The 21970-nt window shown below is 41.5% G+C and overlaps 2 protein-coding genes and 1 long non-coding RNA gene across 22 annotated transcripts in view; 1 reads left to right on the forward strand and 2 right to left on the reverse strand.

Annotated features, from left to right (window-relative positions):
* Positions 1–2907, reverse strand: part of slc37a1 (solute carrier family 37 member 1) — a 22905-nt gene extending 19998 nt beyond the window's left edge. Inside the window, exon 1 of one of the 2 annotated variants that reach the window (XM_027174682.2) lies at positions 2778–2907. The gene's annotated coding sequence lies outside the window, so the exon portion shown is untranslated. The remainder of the gene's footprint in view (positions 1–2777) is intronic. The other variant, XM_027174683.2, reaches the window with a different exon arrangement.
* Positions 2869–5010, forward strand: LOC125141459. Its single transcript, XR_007140838.1, has 3 exons — positions 2869–3000; positions 4122–4197; positions 4904–5010. It is a non-coding gene; the product is annotated as an uncharacterized LOC125141459 (long non-coding RNA).
* Positions 4745–21970, reverse strand: part of LOC113660846 (plakophilin-4) — a 117064-nt gene continuing 99838 nt past the window's right edge. For 10 of the 19 annotated variants that reach the window (XM_047815058.1, XM_047815057.1, XM_047815054.1 and 7 more), the window contains 12 exons: positions 19841–20054; positions 14025–14208; positions 13247–13364; positions 11448–11639; positions 9560–9742; positions 9267–9417; positions 8933–9152; positions 8691–8775; positions 7834–7951; positions 7405–7536; positions 6276–6349; positions 4745–5651 (listed from right to left, as the gene is read on the reverse strand). In XM_047815058.1, coding sequence (XP_047671014.1) covers positions 5406–5651; positions 6276–6349; positions 7405–7536; positions 7834–7951; positions 8691–8775; positions 8933–9152; positions 9267–9417; positions 9560–9742; positions 11448–11639; positions 13247–13364; positions 14025–14208; positions 19841–20054 — 1917 coding nt within the window. In that variant the 3' untranslated portion in view covers positions 4745–5405. The remainder of the gene's footprint in view (positions 5652–6275; positions 6350–7404; positions 7537–7833; positions 7952–8690; positions 8776–8932; positions 9153–9266; positions 9418–9559; positions 9743–11447; positions 11640–13246; positions 13365–14024; positions 14209–19840; positions 20055–21970) is intronic. The other 9 variants (XM_027174661.2, XM_027174665.2, XM_027174666.2 and 6 more) reach the window with 5 other exon arrangements.

Below are 21970 nucleotides of genomic sequence, written 5' to 3' on the forward strand. Positions count from 1 at the left end.
TTCATAATGGTCTTGTACGACATAACTTATCAAGTCACCCACATTCAGGACGTTTCTAATAGCTGTAAGAGGAATGTTCGGTGTAGATAATGAAACGATGTGAGAAGTTACACCCGAATGTGTCACGGCTCCTGTTCCTCCGTTTAAACCCGAGCTCACGTGCGAGTGGGTGGATTGATTATAATAATTTGCCCCAAATTTTAGTATATATGAGTGGGTGTGTGTCTTGAGATGAACCATCCAGAGTGTATTCGGACTTTATTCCCAACATATACGCCAGGTAGACTCAACATGAAGCTGGATATACTGAAGATTAATGCATAAAAAAACATTTTGTCCAATCTAGACCAATGTCTGTATATAAAGATTAGACACAGAGAGACCAGACCAATGTCTGTATATAAGGATTAGACACACAGAGACTAGACCAATGTCTGTATATAAGGATTAGACACACACAGACTAGACCAATGTCTGTATATAAAGATTAGACACACACAGACTAGACCAATGTCTGTATATAAAGATTAGACACAGAGACCAGACCAATGTCTGTATATAAAGATTAGACACAGAGACCAGACCAATGTCTGTATATAAAGATTAGACACACACAGACTAGACCAATGTCTGTATATAAAGATTAGACACAGAGACCAGACCAATGTCTGTATATAAAGATTAGACACACAGAGACTAGACCAATGTCTGTATATAAAGATTAGAAAACGTTTTGACAATATTTATTGTGACGTAACATAGAACTGAACACATGTATGATTGTAGATATGTATAAAGTTCTCTCATTAAATAAAAGTAGGGCTACATTTCAATATAAGAGAAAATAAATAAATTGTGAAAATTGTGTATGTTTAAATAAAGTGCTTAACTTTCCCTTTTATATCTCAGTGAGAGAACTGAGCTCAAGCTTGGGTTGGGTTAGGGTTAAACCTGGGATTGTGTTAGGTTTTGGGGATAAACCTGGGCTTGGGTTAGGGTTAAACCTGGGCTTGGGTTAGGGTTAAACCTGGGCTTGGGTTAGGGCTAAACCTGGGCTTGGGTTAGGGTTAAACCTGGGCTTGGGTTAGGGTTAGGGTTAAACCTGGGCTTGGGTTAGGGCTAAACCTGGGCTTGGGTTAGGATTAAACCTGGGCTTGGGTTAGGGTTAAACCTGGGCTTGGGTTAGGGTTAAACCTGGGCTTGGGTTAGGGTTAAACCTGGGCTTGGGTTAGGGTTAAACCTGGGCTTGGGTTAGGGCTAAACCTGGGCTTGGGTTAGGATTAAACCTGGGCTTGGGTTAGGGTTAAACCTGGGCTTGGGTTAGGGTTAAACCTGGGCTTGGGTTAGGGTTAGGGTTAAACCTGGGCTTGGGTTAGGGCTAAACCTGGGCTTGGGTTAGGATTAAACCTGGGCTTGGGTTAGGGTTAAACCTGGGCTTGGGTTAGGGTTAAACCTGGGCTTGGGTTAGGGTTAAACCTGGGCTTGGGTTAGGGTTAGGGTTAAACCTGGGCTTGGGTTAGGGTTAAACCTGGGCTTGGGTTAGGGTTAAACCTGGGCTTGGGTTAGGGTTAGGGTTAAACCTGGGCTTGAATGGAGTCAGGACCGCTCTCACACACATGTGGAGGTGCTCATTAGTGACCCTGTATTAGTGACCCTAAACAGTATTTAGATTTAATTATGTTCATTGTAGAGAAAGCTGCCTCACAGTTGTATGTAGAGACAAACATGGTCAGGATGTATAGGGCTACTGTCCTCAGACCTGGGAAAGATGTCTCATGGACGCTGTCTTCAGATTTGACTGGATATGTATTTTCAAACCCTTTGTGTTTTGTCTCAGAATGGTGTTTCACATTGCACACTTTTAATATGAGAATGTCAAGTGTGAAGTGTAAAGTGTGAACAGAAATCACACCGCGGTCCGAATGTTAGTGACCTATGGACTAGACCAATGTCTGTATATAAAGATTAGACACACAGAGACCAGACCAATGTCTGTATATAAAGATTAGACACACAGAGACCAGACCAATGTCTGTATATAAAGATTAGACACACAGAGACCAGACCAATGTCTGTATATAAAGATTAGACACACAGAGACCAGACCAATGTCTGTATATAAAGATTAGACACACAGAGACCAGACCAATGTCTGTATATAAAGATTAGACACAGAGACCAGACCAATGTCTGTATATAAAGATTAGACACACAGAGACCAGACCAATGTCTGTATATAAAGATTAGACACACACAGACTAGACCAATGTCTGTATATAATGATTAGACACACAGAGACCAGACCAATGTCTGTATATAAAGATTAGACACAGAGACCAGACCAATGTCTGTATATAAAGATTAGACACACAGAGACTAGACCAATGTCTGTATATAAAGATCAGACACAGAGACCAGACCAATGTCTGTATATAAAGATCAGACACAGAGACTAGACCAATGTCTGTATATAAAGATCAGACACAGAGACCAGACCAATGTCTGTATATAAAGATCAGACACAGAGACCAGACCAATGTCTGTATATAAAGATTAGACACAGAGACTAGACCAATGTCTGTATATAAAGATTAGACACAGAGACTAGACCAATGTCTGTATATAAAGATTAGACACACAGAGACCAGACCAATGTCTGTATATAAAGATTAGACACAGAGACCAGACCAATGTCTGTATATAAAGATTAGACACAGAGACCAGACCAATGTCTGTATATAAAGATTAGACACAGAGACCAGACCAATGTTCCTTACCTTACTGTAATAAAAGTAAGCACTGTGTATCGACCCGAAGCTCAGCTCCACTTCCTCTTTCTCGTCAGCAGTCAAAGGCTTTGAGGAACCACGAAGAGGGCGGGGAGTCACCCGAAAACGGACCAATCAGCGCCGACCGGAACTACGCAGTAGCCAATCGTACAACGCGGAAGTTGCCTGAACGTCAGTAATAACTGTCGAATGCATTTCTATGGCAATGATAGTAAGTATACAGTGTGTGATGTGTACTAGAGATGAAAATAAGCGAGTCAAATCATATGACTCATCCTCATCAAAAAGAACCGACTCCTTCGGTTCCCAAACAGCTCTTTGACGTTTATATCTAACAGAGAACATATATTTATACCTAATTTGATTAAATATAGCTGGAATAATTCTATGAAATAATATGTGTGCCTAGAATTATTTTTAAGATTAAATTACTTCAAGGGGTATCGGGTGAGTCGACTGATACCCGATTCGAAGAGTCGACTCCGTCACAAACTAATGGGCAGTCGACTTTCAGTTATCTTGATTATGTTTACTGCAGCACAGAATACAAACCTTTCTATTATTCATTTTCTTTTGGTCTGTTTCAGCCATATAAATGGCCTTAAAGAGCAAAATTGTGGATTTCTGTGTACTGTATTAACATCATATGGTGTCTAATGTCTTCAGATCACAATACAGTTAGATCCATTAAGTTCACTAAATGGCAGTTGTGGCTCAAGCGGTTAAGGCTCTGGGTTGTTGTTTGGAGGATTCAAGCCCCAGCACTGCCACGCTGCCACTGTTGGGCCCTTGAGCAAGGCCCTCAACCCTCCCTGCTCCAGTGGTGCTGTATTGTAGCTAATCCTGCAATCCAACCTCCTCAGTTGGGATATGAGAAGAAAAGAATTCCACTGTGCTGTAATGTATATGTGGTGATAACAGCTTCTATGCCCCGTTCCTTCTAAATGGAAGGAACGGGGGAAGTCGTGGCCTAATGGTCAGAGAGTTTGACTCCTAACCATAAGGTTGTGGGTTCGAGTCTCAGCTGAGGTGCCCTTGAGCAAGGCACTGAACCTCCCCGTCTGCTCCCTGTGTCCCGCAGCATATATGGGGTGTGTTCACAGTGTGTGTGCGCGCGCACTTTGGATGGGTTAAATGCAGAGAACAAATTCTGAGTATGGGTCACCACACTTAGCTGTATGTCACATCACTTAAATGCTTTTATACCGAGATGCTCTTTTAACACGGGAGCTCTTGATTAGTGATGGATTTATATTTGTAGACGATGATTTGTAGGCACAAATAAAAGTAGAGTAAATAACCTAATCCTTTCATCTCTCTATCTTAATGCAGAAATGTTCAGCAAACTTCGCATTTAAGGTGTCTGGGGATTCATTTTACTTGGTGTATTCTGTGACATATTCAACAAGTGAGTAAATGTGTCCTGGCCATTTGAATGTGACCTCATGAAGCTTTTAAAATGCTTTTACATTACTCATGCTTATGATGATAAATACCTTTCTGCTGTTGTGAAAGAAAATCTGCATAAAATTTTAATTCAGGTTCAATGCATCCCTCAGGGTTTTAAGAACTAACTTGCTTCACCTGACAAAAAAAAATGTATCAGCTCTTTAATAAAAATCTGCATCAGTTCTCATAAATATAAATGATGAATCGTATGCAGCACGAGAAATGGAGCAATAAGAAGTCCTAATTCTTAAAGGGGCAGTTTGTAATTGTCAGCCCCTATACTGAACTCACTGACAAAAAGTAAATGTTCCTCACCTCCACTAATCTTAGATCATTTGTGAAACATCGTTTTCATTACGAGCTGGATTTCTGGAAAAGGGGAGGATCTGAGCAGCTCAGGTTTAACATAGAGAAAAATTCTGGGCCTGAAACCTTTCATGGGATATCTTTGAAATTAGTCCAACCTGCACCTTTAATGAACCACACACACACACAGAAAGAACTGAGAGATTTATAAAAAACAAAGATGAATTTTTATTACTTCAGATAGACTGTAGTATCATGGTGCCAGGCTTGCAGCCTTCTGCATTTAGCTCTGTATATTTATAGATTTCTACATCTCTTTAATGTGGCACTGCATTTTCTTTCCTTTTTTATATTTACAGTGTTCTGAAGGAAATGTACAAGACTCAGAGGCATTCACAATCCTGATGAGAAGTACGTACACAGTTTTGTTCCCTCTGTTTTAGCTAATGTCATAAGATCATTATTCATCATTATTAATATTATTATTTCTTTTGTCTTTTTACAGGTACAAGTTCATGATTTCATGATTATTTTCAGTCTTAAGTTCATCCACAATTTCCGGTCTGATTCTCTGACGCAAAACTTTCTGCACCTTGCACGCTTCTTCCTCAAGCCACCGTCACCTGCGCTGCCATAAGAAAATAAAATCAGAGCAGAACTCTGGTCTACACAAGACACAAACTCACACACACTTAATTCTAATTCCTTTCTTCTTCCACGGATAAAACACACACTTTGCTTCTTTTCCTTCTTTGGCTAAACGTTCGCTCTTTTCATCCTTCCTATCAGCCACATTCAGAATCCATCGGTGTTGATATCAGACACAGTTCTGAGGGTGCTGTCGGTTCATATTTTGTTTCTCTATACCCAGGAGTCTGGTGATCCCGGGTACTGATCAGTGCGGTATGAGGCTCTGCGTGTGCTGGAGTAAAAGTCCACGTAGTTGGTGGTGGCTTTGAGTGTGTGAGGCTGCGTGGGGTAGTCTGTAGTCGAGTACTGCACCGTCTCCTCCAGGTACGGGTCATCATACCCCTGTGAGGACTGCATGTACGCCCGATACGGCTCGTAGCCCCTCTGACCAGTCTCATCTGTGTAATATATGTGCTGCTGCACAAAAAAAAGAGAAGAAGACAATGTAATATATGCTTATTATATAAAGCTAGGCTCAATTCATATACATAAATTTGTTTCCTCTTTAACTCTCCTCCCATGTGTTGAAATTCTGGAGGTCTCACATTTCACATCTCACATAATACATAATTCTAGACAGAGCCCTGAAATGATCTCGGTCCTTATAAAGCTCATAGGAGTTTCTGATATTAGAGTAATGTAAATATTCTGGCCTGTTCAATTTTAATATACAGCACGATTCAAAAGTCTGAGATCACGGTCACATCTTGAGTCTTTCGCAGTACTTAGAGCAAATAAATGAATGTGAAGGAACCCAGGCTCTACTCTACCCAAACATAAAGACTGACCCATGATACATAAATGCACTGGATCAGGACAATCATCTCCTGTTTGTCAGCACAGCATCAGTCCACAGTAGATTACTGCCCCCTGGTGGAGGAACATCAAACTTATCCTCAACCTAAGACTCAGCGTGTGCTATTCAAGACATCCTGATAATTAACCTCGCTACATTTCTGTTAGCATCAGCCATAAAGGTATTGATGTGAAATAAACACAGTTCTGTGTGTGTGTGTGTGTGTGTGTGTGTGTGGGATTCACCTGGCCTCGCCTGGCATCTTCTCTGTTGGGTGAGGAGTAAGAGCTGACATAAAACGGAGACGATTTCACCGAACCTGAAATAGACAGCAGATGACACCAGAACTGTGTTTATTATTTACCCCACTCAGTAGGTGATGAGTTTTAGGTGGATCTGTTTACCTTCCGTACAGTAAACCATCTAAAGTTCATCTGATTACAAGCTGTACAGCAGTTTAACAGCATAGCTGTTTGTGTCTGGCATCTTCATGCACTTCCAATACATCCTCTATGGAGCAGTTAACTAGGCTGTCTCTTTCCAATAAATGTGCTTCTTTTTAAACGTGTCTTCCTTTCTTCCCTTTTATCTTCATCTGATAAGCTTTCATATTTTAGGTCAAAAGTTATATTCATGAAAATATTGTCTGACAAGAAAATTCTTATTCTTATTAACGATCATAGTAAAGATGTTACGGGATAAAGTGCTTTGAGGGATTGCATGAGCTGAGGTAAATTAATATGAACAGCAGAAATGGTACTTTAAGACTAAATCAGAATCAGAAAGGTCTTTATTGCCAGGTATGTTCTCACATACGAGGAATTTGTTCTAGAACAGAAGCTCCACAGTGTAAACAGAATGGCATTGACAAGACACGAACACATATATAATATAGATGGTTGTATGTACAGTGGAAAAATGTGCAAATTGAAATATAAACGTGCAAATTGAAATATAATTAAGTATGTGTTTTGAGTAAATAACGTAAAAGTAGTGTTGTGTGTTCCGTGCATGTCGAGAGAAATTATTTGTATGTTTACTTGTAAACTTGTTTTAAGACTAAAGACACTTATTTAAGACACTTATTGAGTTAAATCCAGAAACCGTGTGTGAAGCCTGTTCTTGGTGGTTTATAGTCTCTGAGCTAGAGCGACTTGCCATTTACTAAAATAAACCGAGGCTTATTAGAGACAGAAACAAGAGTGCTGTCAGAAGCTATTGTTGTAGCTCATATCTGATGTTATGCCTGATTAAATCACTCGAACGCTTGAAAAATCCTTCCAGGAACTAATCTAATCTTAGCGCTGAGACAACTTTATATCCTGACAGAATTAATCTGCTAGTGCTTGATGTTTTGAGCTGCTTTTTATTTACCTGTGTATGGGGCTTTTTGCACACTGCTGTCTCCTTGGTAGTTATAAAATTGCATAGGTGGCTGTGTCCTCTGGTAATCAGAGCGCTGCTCTTTAATCCCCAACACGGCTGGAGATGAGGTGGTGCTACCCGCTGCAGGGAAAAAGAAAAAAACATGTTCTGTTTCTTTACTGATTAAACACATGCAGTTACTGTCACTGCTGAGGATAAAGTGAGCTTGTTTTGTGGATTTTCTCCCATGTTGCAAAGCACAAACATTAAAAGTTTATCTATAAAGAGTCTTTTATAGACCGTTTTAAACAGCATATGTTTGCGTTTGATTTCCTCATCACTGCACAGTATTCCCCTAACTCTGTCTCTCTTTCTCTCTTTCTCTCTCTCTCTCACACACACACACATGCACACACATGCACACACATGCACACACACCTGTTTTATTGACTGGAGACATCTGCAGGGAGTTTGAAGGTAATGTGGGTTGAGATTTGAAGCGGTCTCTCTCCAGCGTGGACACAGGAGTCAAGAAGTGATTCTGATTCCAGCCATCCTACCAAACAGCAAACAAGTAACATATATCAGAGCCTTACACACACACACACGCACGCACACGCATGCACACACATTCGCTCTCGCACTCACTCTTGCTCACTGCTTAAACCCATAGACACAGATGTATTCACATAACGGAGGATGCACATACACGCCATAAACAAAGGCATGTTATTATAGCCTTATAAAAAATTCAATGCTGTGTTACTGAGCTCTTTTGGGTGAAGACAAACCTAAAGTAGCCTCACAATTGCTCGATCGTGTTATACGAGTTTCTGTTTTAGCTGAATGCAGTACTAAGTTCATGCGCTTCCATTTTGAAACAGAGACTTTCTCAATATTTCAGGAAGCATCTTTATACCCTCATTTCCTGATGTCATAAAATAGGTCCAGTGCCTTGAACCTTGACTAATACCGAGAGAAGGGAGAACAATGCTGTTACCATTATGACTATAAGATTTAAGTATCTGCCAGTTTTAGTTATTTTTGTTTCTTAAACCCCAGCACTGCTTTTTTTCATTAAGCAAATTATCACCACATTACATCACACAATTCTTCTCTCTTCTACAAAGCCCACATGCCAATCTGTTACTGCTCAATAAAAGAGTCAATGCTTATGAATACATTATAATGTCCATACGCACTGGACGTACACTTCTTATTTCTACAAATATCATACACTAATATCATTTATTTGTTGGAACTGAAAGCCATGTTCAGGTTATGGTGCGACTCACCTTCTTGTATATAGTACGCAGGTCTCTGTACTGCCACAGTGTGTTGAGCACCTGTGCTGCAGCCTTCACCACCTTCATCGAGTATCTAGAGCACAGCCGAACAAAGGACCGATCAATCATCATCTACATCTTCTAAAGAGTTGGCGATAGGTTCATTAGCTCCATGATGTTAACATTCAGTCACTGGCCTCGTTCCGATTTGTCTATTTAGCAGCAAACAAGATTCGTTTAAGCATCTAAACCTTTGTGTATTTGTGAGTTGAGCAGACCTCTCTCCACGTCCCTTGGTGATGTTGACGAGCTTCTCGATGCCTCCCGTGTCAGCGAGCGCCTTGGCGTTCTCCATGTTTTTGCTGGAGACCTCATGGAGCGTGCAGCAAATAGCCGCCACTGTCTCATCTGACAGCTGAGTGGTGCTTCCTCCAGGCAGCCGGTTCACCAAATCCCGCATCGCATACTTCCCTGTCACACACACACACACATAAATGTGTAGTCAGTGTTAATTAAAATGCATAGCAGCTCTACTCAATACTCAACACTATTAAAGAGGTGCCAAAGACAGAAGTTCTCTCTGACCGATCAGCTCCTTGTTCCTGACGTCCAGTGCCATGTTTCTGAGCGCTGTGGCTACAGAACATACTACACGGTCATTATCCATCCTCAGCAGCTCCACAAGTATGGGCAGACCTTTCTCCTTGCGCACTGCTGCACGGATATATGCTGAGAACTGCACAGACAAGGACAGAGACGGATTAACTTGACAATCTGTACACATTAAAGTTTTAAAGCTTGACTGTTTATTTATGGATGCTGGAGCAAGATAAATTATAACACATTGTTTGTATTTGGTAAATGCTCTTTGCACATACACAATGTACCTTCCAGTTGCCAGCTGAAAGGTTCTGCAGTGAGCCGGCAGCGCCCTCTAGTGTTGCGGGGTTGGAGCTCTCGGCCAGTAGCGTGAGGTAAGGCTTCACTACTGCAGGGTGCCACAGCATCTCAGCGCCTTTAGGAGACTTAGAGAACCCAGGGATCGGCCCCACACCGTCCCACTGAACAAGACACCAAACACATAATATATTAAGAGCAAATCCTTAACACCTATTAGAAAAAAATATGACACTGGAAAAATAGATATAAATAGCAGATATAATCTGAATGGTGTCATGATGTCTTTCTAGGATATTAGAAGTCATGTGTGGGGATGTTTTATGGGCATGTTCAAAGTTTTTTTTGCTGTGGGCTGCATAAACTACTGTATATAGGTAGTATAAAGTTGTAGTATAAAGGCAGAAATCTACTAAAACTGTTATTCTTGAATACATCGACTGGCTGCATCTAAGCGAATCCATCTTCCAAATAAAGTAAAAGTTTTTTTCAGCTTGAACAAGTTGATCGTTACTGACACTGATTGCTGTTGAACTTTACCAAAATCGGAAAATCCAAAGAAAAAGACACATTATACAACGGTTAGTTCTGGTCCGCTAATCTGCTTCGTTGAGCAGCGTTCTGAGACACCTTATATTAAGATTAACAGCACTGGGATGTGTCACTGTGTATCACTCCACTTGTTTGTGTTCGCCATGTTAAATTCCCTTTCCTGGTTCAAAACAGCTAACTACAGTAGAGTTATCGGTGGGCTTGCAATATTTTCCTGAGTATAACTTTTGATATAAATATCACCAGATGAAGATAAACAGAAAGAAGGGACACCAATTTGACGCCTACATCAAGAGTGTACGAATCGGTGTGAGCTAACTAGAGAGCTAGAAGACATGCTATAAAGGAGCGTTTGTTCTATGAGATCTTCTCGAGCAAAAATAAACAGAACATTTGGACATATTGTCTGAAATGTCATTTAATATTCATTTCTTTTTAGCAGACCTGGGCCTGTATTCATAAAGATACTAAGAACGATCTCAGAGAGCTCCTAATTTAGCTTAAACATTTTAACTAGGAATCTTATCTTAAGAGTGATTCAGGACCAAACTCAGCAACTCTGAGCAAGACAAATACAACAACGTTTATCTTAGAGAGGAGGCGGGGCTAAACCCTGTTACTAGGTTACTTTTACCCGTTACTACCTGTTAACCTTTTTTGAATAAACTGATTGTTTGTCCAAATAAAAACAGGCATGCTTTTAAATTATGGTCTATTATAAGCCTTCACTTTGTCTCTATGTTAAGATATTTGAGACTATATTGTGTAGGGGTCGCGTTTGTGATCGATCGTATTAGAGATGCGCTAATATCTGTATGTTATAAATGTAATGTAAACGTAAACATCTCCGACACAGAGCAGAAATGTAATACAGACAAATTATATCATTTCTGCCACTATAGTGTTTCAGCTCTGTTTCAGAGATGTTGGAGTATCACTAGAGCAATATGGTGCTGTGTCAGAGATGTTATCTCTAATATGATTGGTCACAAAAATATTCCCTACACAATCTAATCTGTGTCATCGTATTAACTCTGTATCGTTATTAAATATTGTACACAACACATTTCTTCTCCCTCTTCACCTTTTGGATATTTTCTCCTCTGATAAAGAAACTGTTAAGCCTCTTAAAAGTCTTCCTCACTCCTCCTATTTAACTATATATAACTATTTTTAAGGGTTAAAATGCTTTATAAATAACTTTTATCAGCTTGTAGTTTCTACAATGCCTACAACTCTGCTCTTGCTCATTCAACAGTGCTTAATTTGAAATGTACAACGAGGGTGTACGAGAACACCAAGTGTCTTGTGGCTCACTTGCTCCTCTTGTACACTCTTCCTCTTTTTCTTCCTCTTCCTCCCCCAGCAGCTGTAGTCTGCCTCTTTGCTGGGAGACTCCGTCCCCAGCAACCCGTCCGTCTCCTGATTGTCTATCAGCCGTGAAGGCGGCATCTCCAGCTCCAACCGGTACGAGAGGTTCCTCAGAGTGCAAATACAGTTCTCCACAATCTGACAGAGAAAATAAGAAAGGAGAGAGAAGAAAGAGATGGGAAGGTGAGGCTCTTGAGATGCTCTTTAAGCAATATGGAATGGAATGGTCTTTGGTCTGGAAAAGTGAGAAAGGTTTGTAAAAGGTTATCAAATCTATAATGACAAGACAATAACACTGTCACAAAATTAAAACCAATCCGTTTTACTGGTTATTGTTATATGACAGTAATGTAATGAAACACAAATATACTGTAAGGATCTTCATGAGGGTACTAATATCCTCTCTTAGCTTTCTGTATGATTAGAAAATATCAGGTTTTACGGTACAATAACACCCTGTTGCTTTTGACCGCAAAACTATAGCGTCTAGACTATTTATTCATTCATTCATTTTCTACCGCTTATCCGAACTTCTCGGGTCACGGGGAGCCTGTGCCTATCTCAGGCGTCATCGGGCATCGAGTCAGGATACACCCTGGACGGAGTGCCAACCCATTGCAGGGCACACACACACACACACACACACACACACACACACACACACACACACACACACACACACACACACACTCATTCACTCACACAATCACACATCTAGACTATTTACTGTACTTTTTATTCCGTGTGCATAAGCAATCAGCGACAAACAACACCGCTGTCTTCACCCATGACCCATAAACCGATGACAGATGGGATGAGGTCAATAGAAAATAAGATAAATGTCTTCTGCCTTCACTGAAACAGTGATTGACTTCACGTTCACAAAAAAAAAAAAAATCCTCTCATATTTTAGAGAAGCAGCTTTGAACAGCGGGGGCACGGTGGTTTAGTGGCTAGCACATTTGTCTCACACCTCCAGGTTCAGGGTTCGATTCCCGCCCCCGCCTTGTGTGTTGTGGAGTTTGCATGTTCTCCCCGTGCCTCGGGGGTTTCCTCCGGGTACTCCGGTTTCCTCTCCCGGTCCAAAGACATGCATGGTAGGTTGATTGGCATCTCTGGAAAATTGTCCGTAGTGTGTGAGTGTGTGTGTGCCCTGCGATGGGTTGGCACTCCGTCCAGGGTGTATCCTGCCTTGATGCCCGATGACGCCTGAGATAGGCACAGGCTCCCCGTGAATGAATGAGCTTTGAACAGCAAGACCGAAACGAGTGACTTAATCCAACAATGCTGAGTGTGGTGAGAAGGATGGGGATCGAGTTCAGTGCTAATGCAGAAACAGAGATGCAGGACACAACGATAGCATGCTTGACTGCTAAAGCTTACATTTTAGATCCCAGAACGTTTTTCCTCTCTGCAGTGTGTGTGTATGTGTGTGCGCCAATGCAGTAGGATGTGTTCTATAGAGAGCATGTATATGGGTCAATGCTGAAAAAGGGTTTCACTGACAAAAATAAATTGTATGTGGGATTAACGCTATTTATTCCACTGAATTGCCTTCCGCTATATACATATACTCACCAAAACTCTATTTTAAAACTTTTTAATGAAAATACTTACCTTTTAGCAGAACGAAGTTTAATTTAGCGTTTAATTTACCTCAATACAACTCCGAGTCATAACGTTCTCCTCTTTATAAATGTATTAGGATATCAACAGGTGTGTGTACACGTGAGAAGTGTGTGTACCTTGCTGTCGAAGTCGGCGGTGCTCACGCAGGCTTTAATGACGTAGAGCAGCGAGTCTACGAGCCCTTCGCAGCAACGCATCTGCTTCCTGGCCTCCTCTCCTGCTGAGCTCAGGTTCCTATGGCAACAAGCACCCCAGGGGTCATCACCTTACCACAATTTCATATCTGAGTTGATATGAAATGATGAAAGCTCACACCACACATACACAAAAGACTGTGTGTGAGCGCGTGTGTGTGTACTAGCAATATCATGAGTAGAATGTATGGAACATCCTTGACAAGAAAGAAAGTTTTGTTTTAGTTTGTGTACTAAATAAATAACACCCCCCCAACAAACAAACAAACAAACAAATAAATAAATAAAAGTTTCATACTCAATTAACTATTTAATACAAATGCAGTCATTGAGCCAAGTAACGTTCGGTGTCTTGCTTCTTTAGTTCTGCGCTAAGGCTAACAGGAAAACTAAATCTCATCTCAGCTACAGTTTAGATAACACAGAATGTAAGAAACGGTTTAAAAAGTAATTATTAATGAGGAAAATGATCATGTGAGTGTGTGATCAGGACACGTGGGTTGTTTGCTGGTTAAATTCCATACATTAGCTTCGTCTTCGCTGACCAACCCCATCTGGAGTAAAGCAGAATATAGTAACATTTCCTCGAGAGCAGCCCGAGATAAATGTTATTCTGCAGGGTGTGTGTGTGTGTGTGTGTGTGTGTGTGTGTGTGAGACCCTCCTCCTCCATCAGGGGGAGATGCAGTGCTGTTTTTTACCTCAGGCAACCGGTGGTGTTGCGCAGCACAAGTGACGAATGAAATTTCAGCTTGTGGTCGTCGTCGTAGGATGAGCTGCTCCAGCCCGAGTGGGGAATGATCACAGTGTTGGTCAGAGTTGTTAAGGCATCGCGGACGATTGTCATCTTAACTGCGTCACAGGAGGACAAATTCCATAAGACCCCTGCAGAGAGAGAGAGAGAGAGAGAGAGAGAGAGAGAGAGAGAGAGAGAGAGAGAGAGAGAGAGAGACAGAGAGAGAGAGACCAAGTGAAAAACTGACCATATATAAAGCACTTGTAAAGGTTAGATTAGGCTCCCTGTCTGAGGTTATCAAGCTCTTTACAGAACAATGAGGCATGTGGAGGTGCGCACACACACACACACACACACACACACACACACACACAATCTTGATCAAGCGATTAAATCAGAGGTGTCAGCTCAAGGCTGACTAGGATGTGTTAGGAGGCAATAGAAAAAAAACTAGAGGCACCCAATCGTGTCCCTCTCTATCACCTCACTCTTCATGAGCGCCTGTTCATTGCGGCCGGAAATGAGGCGGATCAAGCGTGTGTTGCCTTGACCTGATTTGGAATATCCAGTGTGTGAAGCTCTCTCTATCAGCTCAGTCTTATGGAGATAAGCTACTGTCACTGACGATACTATGGAAACCACAGATCACTCACACCATGTTTAAATACAAAGTGTATGTATGTTTTGTAAATGTGTAAACACACACACACACACACACACACACACACACACACACACACACACACACACAGAGTTGATCTCAAACATTGATACACTTTTGTTTTACACATCTGTTATATGCAGGACATCAAGTGCTCACAAAGCATGTATAACATATTTAATTTTCATATATTCTACAATTATGTGTCAACATAAATAAAACAACAACAACAACAACAACAACAACAGAGGGACACATGCACCAATTTCCAAAAGGCACGTACACACCCAGACCTGAATCTTTCTTGTGATTGTATTTTATTAGCCCTGTAATGAGTTATGTAGGTTCTTTGTGATCCAACAACATAATGTCATCATGAACATAATGTCATCATGAACACGTTTACATGCATCAACTTTTAGACTTGGACAAGAAGAAATGTCTGTGCTTGTTGAACTGGCAGCCATAAAATAAATAAATAAATAAATCAGCAGGACATGGAGTTACAAATTGGTTGACACGAGACAAAACTCTTTATTTAGGTGAAGCACTATAAATTCAGCAGTGATGTGTGTGTGTGTGTGTGTGGGCAGGGAATTTCTTCTGATGGCTCCCTGGTGAGCTCTTAAATCCTGTTCAGAGGCATTGCTCTGGTTTGTGTCTCGTAAAATTCTTTCAATTAATGGGCTCTGACAGACAAAAAGCTTGCACCATGTGTGAATGTGTGTGTGAGTGTGTGTGTGTGTGTGTGTGTGTGTGTGTGTGTGTGTGAACATGATTTTGTTTCTGCAATCCGTTCCTTTATGAAACGTCATACAGCTTCACTGAGTAAAATGACAGCAGACATTCACATTTCACTCCAGAAAACACTGAGTCACATCGAATCTTCATATTTCCACTTGCACTGTGATAGAATTGTAAATTTCTTCAATTTCTTCACTCTAATGCAGACATCGTTCACCTAATTTGTTAGCATAGGCTTTTCTAATTTCCGTTTGTCATGTACTGCGAATAAATGAACTGAATGTAAGTGAAATAATATAGCGAGAGATTAAGATGCAAAAAGAAAGAAACAGAGAGAAAGAAAGAGAAAGACAGAGAGAGAGAGTGAGAGAGACAGAGAGAGGGAGGGAGGGAGAGAGAGAGACAGAGTGAGAGAGAGGGAGAGAGAGAGAGGGAGAGAGAGAACATGAGCATGGGAATAAAAGGTGATGGTGTGTTTTGGAAGGAACGATGACGTTCATGTCTGTTCAGTGGACTGGAGAACTTCTGTGTCTGTCGTCTTGAACTCTAAAGAGATGTGAGCTAAGGTTGGAACTGAGGAAAGGAGAGGAATGATGACATGCAAAGGGCGTTACCCAAACTAACATATCCTCATGCGCTGGACTATGAGTTCATGAAGGGGGCAAACAGTCCCTATGTCTCAGGAGACAGAGAACACAGCTGAGAAAAAGGCAGCATGAATAAAACCAAGTAAGATGCTGGTGTTAGAGTGTAGCCTAGAGAGCGAAGGAGACGTGGCCTATGTGACTGTTAGTTACAGTGAAGGATGCTTGATATCCCGGTCCCCAAAGCAAATACCTTTCCTCTATCACAAAGTTTGCGTGACTAAACAGGTGTGTGTGTGTGTGTGTGTGTTTGTGTCATAATGGAGAGACGTACACTTATGAAACATTATCGGTTGTCCTGTGGTTGTGTAAATGCATGTCTCAGCCTCATCACATGGTTCCTATTGGAAATTAGAGTGGAGCATGAAGACCTATATCTCCTGATTGAAATGTTGGAAACACACACACACACACACACACACACACACACACACACACACACACACTCACACTCACACTCACACTCACACTCACACTCACACTCACACACACACACACACACACACACACACACACACACACACACACACACACACACACACACACACACACACACAGGTCTTGTCTGTCAAGGCCAGGCTACATGTCACACTCTCCAGCAGCTGTCACAAAAGTTCAGGAAACCCTGAAATGCTTTCCTCAGCATGTCTGTCTTATACAACCGACTGTCAATAACACACTCTCTATTACACAGCCGTCACAGGCGATAAATTAAGATGAAATTGCTGACTCAACACTGCGCAGACTGTCACAATGACGATCGCAGTGGAATCGGTTGGACAATCAGTTGAGAGTTTCAGTCTGTGAACCGTGAAGCCCCAAAAACAGACAAACATACAAGAGAAAAGTGTCTCAGTCTATAATGCGTCAATCCTAATTAACTCACAGCGGAGAAGCCCAGCGATTGGCTGCGTCTGAATGTGTTCTCTGAACTGATTGGCTAAAATGATCCTAAGATGACAATGGGGTTCTTGCCCTCGTGTAATTGCAGGAAATGGCGCCGTCATCCACCAATTAGCTGAACGACGTGACACACACTGGTGTCAGAACTAATCACTTCAGAGTTAATGAGAGCTGCTGGAGCAGAGGACAGATCTCTGTTAGACATCCGGTATAGAGAGGGAGAGAATTAGCAAAGAAAGACAGACATGTCACTTTGTCTTGGATCCTGCATGTAGGAGGCTTTCTACAAATCAATGGTGTTGTTCAGACAATAAAAATGCCTAGTAAATAAATATAATCCTACTTTTTACAGCAGTTATTATCATTATTAAAATAATTACAAATAAAACACCATGCTACAGATCTCATGTCGGAATGAAGAATAATCTACTTGTTTTTTTTCTTGGTAAGTTATAAACTATTGTGTGTGTGTGTGGCTGTGGTGCTACGATTGCTTACCAATAACCCTAGTGAATTAATTCTCAAAGAAAATCCAAATAAACACACACACACACACACACACACACACACACACACACACACACACACACACACACACACACACACACACACACACACACACACACACACTTCAGACTCAAGGGAGGCAGCCATGTATGCTGAAGCAGGTGATTAATAATCCTCCACTCCCAAGTGATACTGACTGTGCCTAAAATCGCATGCGCGTGCACACACACACACACACACACACACACACACACACACACACACACACACACACACACACACACGCACGCACTCGACAGGTCACGATTCTACAAATTCAGCATCTGCTGCACTGCAGGGTGAGGCAGTGCTTAAAGCACTAGAGATCTGCAAGTGGGTGTGAGTGTGTTTCATTTTGTGCTCTCGCACAGAGGACACTGCCTAGTGCTTCAAGAAGTTTTGTCCCACGTGTCCTCTCGCACAAACTCTCATGCAAGCCGTGTGACGATACAGGTACCGCAGCCAATTTTGGCACGTCTGAGACCCTGGCATATCGCATAGCCTTACGTAACACAAACAGAACCGGGTTTAGCACCGAGGACGGCAGCGGAGGTCTGATTTAGATACTAATGACTCAGACATACCGGTGAGGGCGCTGGATCCCACTGTGCTGAAATAGATCGTTAGACCTTGCAGAAGAAAGCAGCAGGTCAGACGGTCAGCAATATGTGTGTGTGTGTGTGTGGTCGAATCACACACCAGGGTGAAGCCATCTGGTCAATAACAGACAATGTTTAATGTCCAAAATACAGTAAGGTGACAATCTGCAGAAAATCTGATCTTGTCAGGAACTCGGTAACCCGGTGAGCATGAGCAATATGATCAAGGCAAGACTATGATGTCTACGAGTGAGGCTGTGACATTGATGCTTCTTAAAGCAAAGCATTTAAATTGTAGCTTTTTAAGTCAGTGGAAGAAGAAGAGTATGTTTTAATGAATACACACTTCTACCTTTTTTAACATGCTTTAACACTATTGACATTTCTCCCTCCTGTGATGGATGGAAGTAACAGCGGGTGCTGCTACATGGCCTACACGCACAGTACAGCACACACAACCATGTAAGCAATACCATGTGATCTATAGTGGGCTAATTCTGCCAGGGCGATTTGCCAAATAATGTGTGTTGTTTTTTTAAATTTTATTACTGAAGGAGTGAGAGAGAGATAGAGAGAAAGAGAGAGAGCGAGAGAAAGAGAGAGAGAGCAAGAGAAAGAGCAAGAGAAAGTGAGAAAGAGTGAGAGAGAGGGAGAGAGAGAGGGAGAGAGAGAGAGAAAGAGAGCGAGAGAAAGAGAGAGAGCAAGAGAAAGAGAGAGAGAGAAAAAAGTGAGAGAGCGAGAGAAAGAGTGAGAGAAAGAGCAAGAGAGAGAGCAAGAGAGAAAAAGAGAACAAGAGAAAGAGAAAGAGAGAGAGAAAGAAAGAGCGCGAGAGAGTGAGAGAAAGAGCACGAGAGAGAGAGAGTGAGAGAGAGAATGTTTGTCATTTTACCTAAAGACAAACACAGTGTGACTGTTACATTGCATTGACACCTGAGATTCCTTCCATAACTGTTCAATAAAATGCCTATTAACAAGAACAGCAAAAAGAATAATAAATAAATAAATAATGAACAAAAGAAAGCCATTTTTAAATCTGCTTATTGTTAATCTCACATGGACCGTCTACTGTACAAGTCTCTATGTATGAGCTGTTACTATAGAAACGATAATGCATTCATATAGACCTATTGTTCATGTTACCGCTGGAACAAACGTCTGAGCTGTACAGTTATAGAAACATCTTCTGACCAATCAGAATAAAGAACTTTTGGAACTGACACATTTTTCGTATAAATCCGACTTTTCTTATGCTCAAACCTTTTATATGGTTAAGTTTACATGCAACGTCCATAACACACCTGAAGTCATACAATGTATTGCTGTTGGTTAGTGTTAGAGATACAGAGTTCCCATGATGCACTTTTTTCTGTAGAGCTCCATTTCAAAAGTGGAGAGTGCTAATGGTGTCTAGGGACAGAGGGTTGAGTGAGTTGCTTGTTGGTTACAGTGTGTGATTTATAATGAGTTTGTGGCAGATGGCAGGATGAACACTGAACTGTTAAGTGGAAAGACAGACCGCATGCTTCGCTGCAGATGGGGGACGTGAGCTGATGGTGCACAAACGTTTACACGTTTACTCAAATAAACCAAACCACCAAACACAGCTCTGATCCTGAGCACACAGAGTCTACGCGTACGTGAAAACAGCATTTAACCCATAAAGTTCTTTCATTCTCTCTCTCACCTGTGATGATCTCTCGCACTTCTGCGTCCACAGTCTTCCTCAGTAGGCGAAGCAGAGCCGGCACGCCCCCGGCGTTTCTCACAGCGATCTTGTTGTCATCGGTGGCTTTTCCGTACACCAGATTCCTCAGAGCGCCGCTCGCATTCCTCTGCACCTCCACGACCTTGTGGTCCAGCAGATCGACCAGGTGCTTGATCCCACCTAGCCGACACACCTGACGGAGCAATGGGGGACGCTTGAGATTTAACAGAATCGAACCGGTACTAAAGCAGGTTTAACACTTTCTACTGGAACACGTGAGTACAGATGAACGAGAGAGCAGGGTTCAGAAATCCGATGAACGATGAGCTAAATATCAGAGAAATCGGAAACTAATAAATCTGAAGCTTTAAAATCTGTTCGATAATAGCGGCCTAACGTCCTCGTGATCTGGTGATATAGAGTGACATGAATACATAGTACTTACTGCTGATGTTCACGGCCTCTACACTTTGTTCTTTATAAATACACTTCAGTAATTAATTTAATTTAATCAGCTGCCTGTTTTCGACTAATAGGCTTGAAAACAAAAGTGTTAATGAATCTTTGTTACTAAACAGTGTTATTATATAAAGCTATAATGTAGTGCGTGTGTTAAACCATTCTCTAAACTGGAGTCAGTTTTATCTCTTTAGCTGAACCATGTCAGCAAAAATTTCTTTGTACAATCTTGAAAAAAAATAAATCATCGCTTCATTCATAGCTTTTATGTGAGTTGTGGGTTTTTTTCTTTTAATAACCTTTGAGAGCTTAGTGGGAGAAACTGCCCGACTCTTATTACGATCTGATTTGTTTTTATTTCATTTAGTTTTTTTTAATGGTGCATTTAATTAAAGGGGAAAGTATGAAAAGTATGCAAAAACAAAGAAACTGCCTCAACGAGGAAGGATTTCCTCAGCGAGTGGCATCAAATCAGAGCACCAACAGTAAACATGTGGCACTTTAAAATGAACTGTAAGGTAAAGTATTTGCTTTAAATGATCAAAGTTATTTAATCCACAACACTGTTCACACTCGTTGGTAACCGAAGTCAAACACAAAGTAGTCAATGTTTTATTTTTCCTTATTTGGTAGGATGACAATGACAAAATGGCAAAAATGACAATTCTGGGCTCCAACTTCCTGCTTCCGAGGCAAGTCCAATGCAGCAGAAGAGTGTTGACTAAACTAAGCCTGGGGCCTGCGTTATTAAAGTACAGAGAGATTTGTTATTCAGTTAGACTTCCAGTTAGAGTCCTCTTTACAGTGTGTGCATCATTTAGCTAAAATTAAGAAAGGAATTTTAACGCTGTGGCTGTAATCTAAACTGACCTCACACATGAACCAGAATCAGACAAACTGCGTGCCTGAGGAGCTTCGCTTACTGCGACCTCAATCTGAGCAGCTTGATCGAGTTAATCAAGGTCAAGAGATCTACGAAGGTCTGGAGGAGTAACTGAATGCTAGAGGATGTTTAATTTGGGTTTGGAGTGCGGATCCCCAGGAGCACTGTTAGAGATAAACGCCATGAACACTTTGCCCCGAACACTTTGCCGTGTGAAGATAATCGCTATCCAAACATCTGGTCTTTTTCTCAGAACACGCGGAGCTCTCGAGCAGAACAATCCTACTGAGTAAAGGCTGATGTTTGGAAATTGTGTATTTATCTGTGATATTTGGAATCAGGAGAACAAATACAGCATATAAATCAGATCAGTGAAAGAAAGAAAAAGTGTGTGTAATTTACGTAGGCACAGTGAGTGAGTGCACGAAAGAGAGAGAGAGAGAAGGCGAGAGAGAGAGACACAGAGAGTGAAAAAGAAAGAGAGAGACAGAGTGAGAGCACGCGAGAGAAAGAGCAAAAGAGAGAAAGGGAAAGAAAGTGAGAGAGAGAGAGAGAGAGAGGGCGAGAGAGAGAAAGAGTGAGAGAAAGAGCAAGAGTGAGAGAAAGAGCGAGAGAGAGAGTGACCGAGAGAGACAGAAAGAGAGAGAGAGGGAAAGAGAGAGCAAGAGAGCAAGAGAAAGAAGGAGTGTGTGTGAGAGAGAGTGAGAGAGAGAGAGAATGTTTCCGAGTGAAAGAAAGGCATGTGTGGAGCTCTGGAAAAAAGAAAA

The sequence above is a fragment of the Tachysurus fulvidraco genome, chromosome 6, assembly GCF_022655615.1.
Source record: "Tachysurus fulvidraco isolate hzauxx_2018 chromosome 6, HZAU_PFXX_2.0, whole genome shotgun sequence".
NCBI lineage: Eukaryota > Metazoa > Chordata > Actinopteri > Siluriformes > Bagridae > Tachysurus > Tachysurus fulvidraco.